Below are 8335 nucleotides of genomic sequence, written 5' to 3'. Positions count from 1 at the left end.
AGCGCGCAAACTCCGGCCAGGAATTCCCTTCGCAGAGGGCACGACGGCTAAGCGCGCAAACTCCGGCCAGGAATTCCCTTCGCAGAGGGGGCACGACGGCTAAGCGCGCCAACTCCGGTCCCTGGCTCATCCTGTCGGCAGCTGACCCTCATGACTTTTGTTCTCTTTCTCCTGAGCCATCACTCTTAGTATCTTCTTTTTCATGTATTTTTGAGGCGGAGTCTCACTGTGTTGCCCAGGCTGGACTCAAACTCCTAGGCTCAAGCAATCCTCTTGCCTCAGGCTCCCAAACAGCTGGAGTTAAAGGCACGAGGCACTGCACCTGGTTCTACCCGTAAGTTTCTTCAGTGTCTTTCCCCAGCACCTTCAGAAAGAACTGGCTTCTTGACCTCACGTCCGAGGGCCTCCTTAACCACCCTTCACTTTGTTTTATAATTCTTTAATTATAAAAATAATACGTGCTTATTATGACAAAACAATAACAAGCTACAAGTGTCACCAAAATAAACACTGCAACTAGGGCACTGTGGCCCTCGCTCCTTTTCACCTCCCCACTTGCACTCCGCTTCCTTCACTTGCTCATACCAACCTCATCTTCAACTCTGATCAGGACCTCCTGCCCCTATTTTAAAAGTTAAAAATACTCCTGATGCAATATTTTAAGTTTCCTCTCACATCTGGAACCATTATTAGCAGTTTCATGTTTCTCTCCATTGACAGAATATTCATAGGAGAATGTATGTACGCATACACTTATGCACTTAGGTGTGTATATGTGTATGTCTGTATATATACAGACACACACACACACAATTTTTTTTTCACCCAAACAGATGGGAATGACCTCAACACCCGGCTCTGCTTCTCAAGGTGCCTGCTCTCATCAGAGTTACACACCCTCATCACGTAAAGGCATGTTGTAAAACCCAGCAAGATCCCTGGCAGTGATGTTTGCAAATAACTGATCACAACCAGTTCCAGACTGTTTCGTTCCTTCACTCCCACCGCTTCACTTGACTAGCCTAAAAAAACAAACCAACAAAAAAAACAAGATCCTATCTCCTCCCTTTCCTCAAAAAATTATCCTTTCTCACCAGGAATCACTTTTAACTCTTCCAGCTGAGTTTTGTAAATCTCCATTTTTTTTTTTTTTTAAGACGGAGTTTCGCTCTTGTTCCCCAGGCTGGAGTGCAATGGCGCGATCTCGGCTCACTGCAACCTCCACCTTCCTGGGTTCATTCAAGCAATTCTCCTGCCTCAGCCTCCCGAGTAGCTGGGACTACAGGCATAAGCCACTACACCCAGCTAATTTTTGTATTTTTAGTAGAGACAGGGTTTCTCCATGTTGGCCAGGCTGGTCTTGAACTCCTGACCTCATGATCCCCCCCACCACGGCCTCCCAAAGTGCTGGGATTACAGGTGTGAGCCACCGCACCCGGCCTAAATCTCCATATTTCTAATGTGTTTTTATTGCTGCCTCTTCATTTTCCAGCTTTGAACATTATCTGTGGGACTTGCTGCCATGGCAGATAAGGATTGAGTGCTTTCACGCCTTGAGCCCCAGTGCATGCTTCCCATCCCAAGTCCTCCCCACACAGGGGTGCTGTAACTGGTGTGAGCCCTCCCAGGTATTTCTTCCTCCTCCTCTTCCCCTCCTGCTCAGGGCTGTCTTCTGTTCCAGACCCTTCTTCCAATGCATTCTCACTGGGTGTGCTGATCTACCCCATGGCTTCTGCCTGGGACTCTCAACAGGTTTCCAGCCCCATTTCTGCATCTGATTTTCCCACTGCCTGTTAGACATCCCTACCTAAATGTTTAGAAATTCAAAAATTACAATGGAATTTATTCCCCCACACAGGTTCCTCCTTCTGGCCAGTTTCCTCTCTTCTTTCACAGATTCACCACAACCATTGTTTTTGAAAATTCCCATTTCAGTGTCTCTGGGGTGCAGGTGGTTTCTGGTTCCATGGATGAGTTCTGCAGTGATTTCTGAGATTTTGGTGCACCCGTCACCTGAGCAGTGTACACTGTACCCGGTATGTAGTCTTTTCTTCCCATCCCCTCTCAACCTTCCCCTCTGAGTTCGTAAATTTCCTTACGTCATTCTTGGACCACAACAGTTTTAACAGCTTCTTGCCCTCACTTCTGGGAGCCTCAAGCATGCATGCTGCACACACTAATTCTGCATTTCTGGTGAAACCTGTTTCTTTGGATCCAAATGCAGTGTGAGGCCAGGACAGGTCACTGCTTATCAAGATGATTCCCACCTGGCTCCAGCCTGCACACCATGGCACACTCACCATGCCAGCCATCCCAGGCAGTTTTCTCAATGCTAGAAGAATCCTACTACTTCCCTGCCCAAAACCCTCCAATGGCTCTTCTGTCCCCACAGGATAAAGCCTCCACACCAGAAACCAGTGTTCCAGGCCCTTCTCCAGAGCTGGTCTACACTGCTCTCAAGTTAGGCCCCCTGTGTCTCTAAAGCTTGGTAGAGATGGGGTTTCACCACATTAGCCAGGCTGATCTCGAACTCCTGACCTCAGGTGATCCGCCTGCCTCGACCTCCCAAAGTGCTGGGATTACAGGCATGAGCCACTGCGCCTGGCCGAGGATTTTAAGTTAGGAGATAGTAACGCATGCCTCTCTGCTATTAGAAATTAGGAGTGGGCAAAGTTAATGATGCTGGAGAGAAAGAGACAGACACACGATGGCAAGAGCAGAGGCCAGGAGAAGGTGAGAGGGCCTGAGATCTGGGACACAGAACCCAGACGAAGCAGCAGCCCCCAGTGGGCCCAGGGCCATGCCGTCGCTCTGGCTGCAGAGCTGGCGGTGTGCAGACACATAGTGGCGTTGGTGGTGGAAAGGACGGCACTGCCCTCTCTCCTGTACTTCACTGGTCTGGCTCAGATAGCAAGCTGAGTGTTTACTGCCTTGCCCAGTGCTATCGAGAGTGTACAACTAGTCAGCCTTGTGCTGGGGTCTCAATGCAGACACTTCATCATTTATCAGCCACTTAACCTCACAGAGCCTCAAGGTCCCTGATCCCAAAATGAATTTATTGATGAAGGAAAGGCCTCTTCAATCCTAACAATACATGCTGCTTCCAGGTCCACTGTGAGAACTAGAAGAGATAACAGCCTTAAAGGTGCTGGCACAAAGTGACTGTGAAATAAACGCAACATTAAAGACAAGCACCTCCTCCTGGCCTGAAAATAATAAAGCAAAAATAACTACCAAATAGTACCTAATGTCTCTGATATTATCATTTACTTTCATCTTAACCACACCCTATGAAATGAGTAGTAACCCCATTTTACAGATGAGGAAACTAAAATGAAGACCTCATAGGCCGGGTGCAGTGGCTCACGCCTGTAATCCCAGGACTTTGGGAGGCTGAGGCAGGAGAATCATTTGAACCCAGGAGGCGGAGGTTGTGGTGAGCCAAGTTCATGCCATTGCACAGCCTGGGCAACAACAGCAAAAGTCTGTCTCAAAAAAAAAAAAACAAAAAAAAACCCACACAACCACATGGGGAGGAAATGGGAAAGCTGGTCAACTCTGTAATGTCCGGCCTCAAAGGTAACACTTTCATTCCTAACACCGTACATTCTACCTTGTTAGCTTGCGATACAGGCAGTCCACACAGAAAAACCCAAGCAAATGTGAAGTGTTGTTATAAAGAATCAAATGCTATTATGGCAGGTTTGTGTACGTGTGTGCTAACCTCTAATGAAGTCCGTAGTATCTAGCTCAGGGCCTGATAACCTAAACAAGCAGTTTCCTAAACAAACGCTTAGGAAATAGTTGCTGAATGAATCAATCAACCAATATTTGAGGAAACATAAAATAATATTTCCTGCTGGCTTTGTAACCATATGCATGTATTATTCTGATAAAAATGGAAAAACACATCTATGCCCTTTTCCCTGTGTATGCACCGCTGTCATTTCTTCCATAGATGAAAACCAACTTCCTGGCTGCCCCGTTACTTACCCACTTGTTTCTGTGGTTCACGTGGGCACCATTGGTTGCCAAGAAAAGAGCTGCTGCCTCGTTTCCTGCCCCAGCTGCCCGCTGTAGTAAGCAGTTTCCTAGAAGAAAATGGGCATACTGATTCTTCTGTTTGCATCAAAATGCAGTCAAGCTGCACACCGCACAACACCTGTTCTTCCTACCACCTTATGACTGGCAGGCCCACACCAGACAGCAGGTATCACTGAAGGCCACAGAGGTACTCTCTGGATGTAGACACAGAGCCTAGAGAACACCCGGGGCTGGAGCATCCATTCCTCCACGGGGTTCCCACTGGCCACTGCCCAGGACCAAAGGTAAGTTCTGTCTCCTTGCTGGGGCTGGAGTACAGCAACGTTTCTCAACAGTGATGCTACTGACATTTTGGAGGGATAAGTTCATTGCTGTGGGGGTCTGTTCTGCACATTGTGGAGTGTTCAGCAGCATCCTCTGAACTTAGGACAATTTGCAATGTCCACAGATGCTGGCCAGGTGCACTGCTGCAAAACTGTAATCCCAGCACTTTGAAAGGCCGAGGCAGGCAGATCACTTGACGCCAGGAGTTTGAGATCAGCCCAGTCAACATGGTGAAAACCTGTCACTACTAAAAATTCAAAACATAGCCAGGCGTGGTGGTGCACACCTGTAATCCTAGCTACTTGGAAGGCTGAGGCAAGAGAATCGCTTGAACCCCGGAGGCGGAGGTTGCAGTGAGCCGAGATGGTGCCACTGCACTCCAGCCTGGACGACAGAGCAAGATTCCGTATCAAAGGAAAAAAAGAAAAAGAAAAGTCTACAGATGTTGACAAGTGTTCTCAGGCAGTATAGACAGGATTGTGCCTGGCTGAAAACCACTGGATGACTATTTTGAAAATATTTTACGTTCCATTAGAAAATGTCCCTTAAATACGTCAGTTTTATTTCTAATGCTTTAAATATGTTTGTTATTGGCTTAGAAATATTTTTCTTAGCACTGTCATTCTTTTCTAAATAAAACCCTAGAAAAGAAAAAAATGATTTTTCTTTTTCTCTCAAAATGGTTTTAGCCCCAAAAGTGTTTCTCAGTCTTTTAAAATCCATTTCCAAAAATGAACAAGCTATCTCATGTCAACAGCTATACTATTTGAAATTCCAAATAAACTAAACACCAGGACTAAAAACAAAATAAAGAATTGGGCTAGCCGGGCACAGTGGTTCATGCCTGTAATCCCAAAACTTTGAAAGGCTGAGGTGGGTGGATCACCTGAGGTCAGGAGTTCAAGACCATCCTGGCCAACATGGTGAAACCCCATCTCTACTAAAAATACAAAAAAATTAGCTGGGTGCGGTGGCACACGCCTGTAGTCCCAGCTACTTGGGAGGCTGAGGCAGGAGAATTGCTTGAACCTGGGAGGTGGAGGTTGCAGTGAGCCGAGGTCGCACCACTGCACTCCAGCCTAGCACCTGGTGACGGAGTGAGACTCTGTCTCAAAAAAAAAAAAAAAATTAGCCAGGCCTGATGGCACATGCCTGTAGTCTCAGCTGTTAGGGAGGCTGAGGAAGGAGAATCACTTTAACCCAGGAGGCGGACGTGAGCCAAAATAGTGCCACTGCACTCCCGCCTGGGTGACAGCACGAAACTCGGTCTCAAAACAAACAAAAAGCAATGAGACAAAGTACAACTTTGCTTCCATGCCATTTTCTTCCTTATCTCTCAGAGACAGGGATTCGATTCCTACTTGATGGTTACTCTAATCTAGAGACTCCTAATGTGGGTCCCATGTTCACGTGCGCAGTCATTCCAGTGTAGACAAGACTTAAATTCTATACCTCACAACAGAATAAAGATAACCCGTGACTGCCAAACATCACTCAACTGTTAAAAGCTAGTGGACGGCCAGGCGTGGTGGCTCACGCCTGGAATCCCAGCCCTTTGGGAGGCTGAGGCGGGGGATCACCTAGTGATTATTATATTATTTATCTTTAATTATTATATTATTTATCTATATATGTTTAATTATATATGTTTATTATATTATTTATCTTTATTTGTTTGTCTTAGACGGAGTCTCATTCTGTCACCCAGGCTGGAGTGCAGTGGTGTGATCTTGGCTCACTGCAACCTCCGTCTCCTGGGTTCAAGTGATTCTCCTGCCTCAGCCTCCTAAGTAGTTGGGATTACAGGTGCCTGCCACCATGCCCAGCTGATATTTGTATTTTTAGTAGAGAGAGGATTTCTCCATGTTGGCCAGGCTGGTCTCAAACTTCTGACTTCAGGTGATCCACCTGCTTCAGCCTCCCAAAGTGCTGGGATTACAGGCGTGGGCCACCATGCCTGGCCAAACTTCCTTAGGGAAAGGGCTGTTTCAATATCCATCTTTTTTTTTTTTTGTCAACTCTTTTTGTGGGTGGCACCTACCCATGTTTTATACACTGCTAGCACTCAATACGGAATTACATGGAATCCCTCTCCTTAAAATATCCCTGTATTTTATTCAATCAGGTCAAGGAAATGCATTAAAACCGGTTCTCAAAGTGTAGTCTAATATGGCAAATACTGAAGTTATAATTCACCTAAAGAAAAGCTCTCTGGGGTATAATTTTTAAGTCGGTCAAAAGTTCTGAGTCCAAATAGTCTGAGAATCCTCGCATTAAATAAATGGAAGTGTTTCAGCTTCAAGCACTTGATGTCTGCTAAATTGTTTGAAGCACAGGACTGTTTTGTTTGTTTGTTTTTTGAGATAGAGTTTCGCTCTTGTTGCCCAGGTTGGAGTGCAATGGCTCAGTCTCAGTTCACTGCAACCTTGGCCTCCCAGGTTCAAGTGATTCTCTGTCTCAGCCTCCCAAGTAGCTGGGATTACAGGTGTGCGCCACCACGCCCGGCTAATTTTATATTTTTAGTAGAGAAGGGGTTTCTCCATGTTGGTCGGCTGGTCTCGAACTCCCAACCTCAGGTGATCCACCAGCCTCGGCCCCCCAAAGTGCTGGGATTACAGGCATGAGCCACCACGCCTGACCAAAGCACAGGATTTTTAAAAATTACAACCCAGGGTTTTACTGTATTTAAAATTATGTAAAAAGTAATTATCCTAATAGTATGCCATTCAGTATCTAGATCTGGGGTGAGAGCATTTACGCGCTATCTCCCGGCACCTCCAGATCCCGGCACCGCCCTTTGGGAGGCAGGTGCTTACCTGTCGCCATGTCAGGTGCATCCGTGTGGCTGCCGCGCTGGATGAGTCTGGCTGCAAAGCTGTTTTCATCAAATGAAGTCCCATTTACCACAGGGACATCTTCAAAGGGGTTAACAGACTGGTCAGAAGACACCGTGATATATTGCACGGCAAGCCACAGAGCCGTGCTGCCCTCGTGGTCTTTCAGTTCTAAATCTAGTCTGAAAAGCAGAAGCCAAGTCAACAGCAAATACAATCTTTTTCAGACACTCTATACTGACAACATCGTTTTTTCTCTTTATACTTTTTCAATGACAAATTTTTTTTAGCTCCCTTTAACTTTTTAATATATGTAACACTAAAAGATGTTTAAAAAGAATTATTTTTCACTCACAATCCCCCCCTCACAACTGCCTTCTCACTTCTCCAAGTCTCCCTACGTACTGTTTACACTGCAGCAGCTGATTGAACACATATTCGTTCCTGGCCATGATGGACACATGTAAAGGAGTCCTGCAGGATAGAAAGAAGAGGTGTCAGTTCAGGACAGGACCATCAGGGCGACTCTCTGCAGGGGGAGCCAGAACCCTGGGCAGTCACCACCCACAGGAAATCCCACATTTCTGCAAGTCTCCTAAAACCATGACCGCGCAGCAAAATGTGAAAATGGATCTGTTCATGTTACCACGATTCAGTGGCCAAAACAGACAAGAGTCGGCTAAAGGGAGAGATCCCAAATCCTCCCCCACTCAATACTGTCCCTTACTGAAGGCATATACATGATTTGCTTGAAAACAGCACTTTCTGCCATAGGCGTGAAGATTTTCCCTTATCTATTCTCCATCAATTCTGAAAGGAAACTTTCCCCTATAATTTTCTGTTCTTCTCAAACACACTCAGAGCAGCCAGTGATGACAGCTGCATTTAACCCTTTTCACTGCTTTTATGTAGCACCCAGGAGCTCTGCAGGAGACCTGCCACTACAGAGGTCAGGGCCCAGGGCTGCATCTACACCACCCCCCTGCCCCCCTTGCCCCCCCTCAAACACACACTGCAGAGTCAGGGCCCAAGGCTGCATCTACCCCCTCCACACACACACACTGCAGAGTCAGGGCCCAAGGCTGCATCAACCCCCTCAACACACACACACACACACACACACACACACACAC

The 8335-nt window shown here is 46.6% G+C and overlaps 1 protein-coding gene across 2 annotated transcripts in view; it reads right to left on the bottom strand.

The window, feature by feature from the left end:
* ANKFY1 (ankyrin repeat and FYVE domain containing 1) overlaps window positions 1-8335 on the bottom strand; it is an 83848-nt gene that overhangs the window by 20335 nt on the left and 55178 nt on the right. For both annotated transcript variants that reach the window (XR_005197380.1, XM_017512184.2), the window contains exons 9-11: window positions 7608-7676; window positions 7185-7384; window positions 3994-4091 (exon numbers count right to left, since the gene is read on the bottom strand). Coding sequence is in view for 1 of the 2 variants with exons in the window: in XM_017512184.2 (XP_017367673.1) it covers window positions 3994-4091; window positions 7185-7384; window positions 7608-7676 (367 nt within the window). In the remaining variant the exon portion in view is untranslated. The remainder of the gene's footprint in view (window positions 1-3993; window positions 4092-7184; window positions 7385-7607; window positions 7677-8335) is intronic.

This window comes from Cebus imitator, unplaced genomic scaffold (assembly GCF_001604975.1).
Source record: "Cebus imitator isolate Cc_AM_T3 unplaced genomic scaffold, Cebus_imitator-1.0 Scaffold464, whole genome shotgun sequence".
Lineage (NCBI taxonomy): Eukaryota > Metazoa > Chordata > Mammalia > Primates > Cebidae > Cebus > Cebus imitator.
This window is presented reverse-complemented; position numbering and strand designations above follow the sequence as displayed.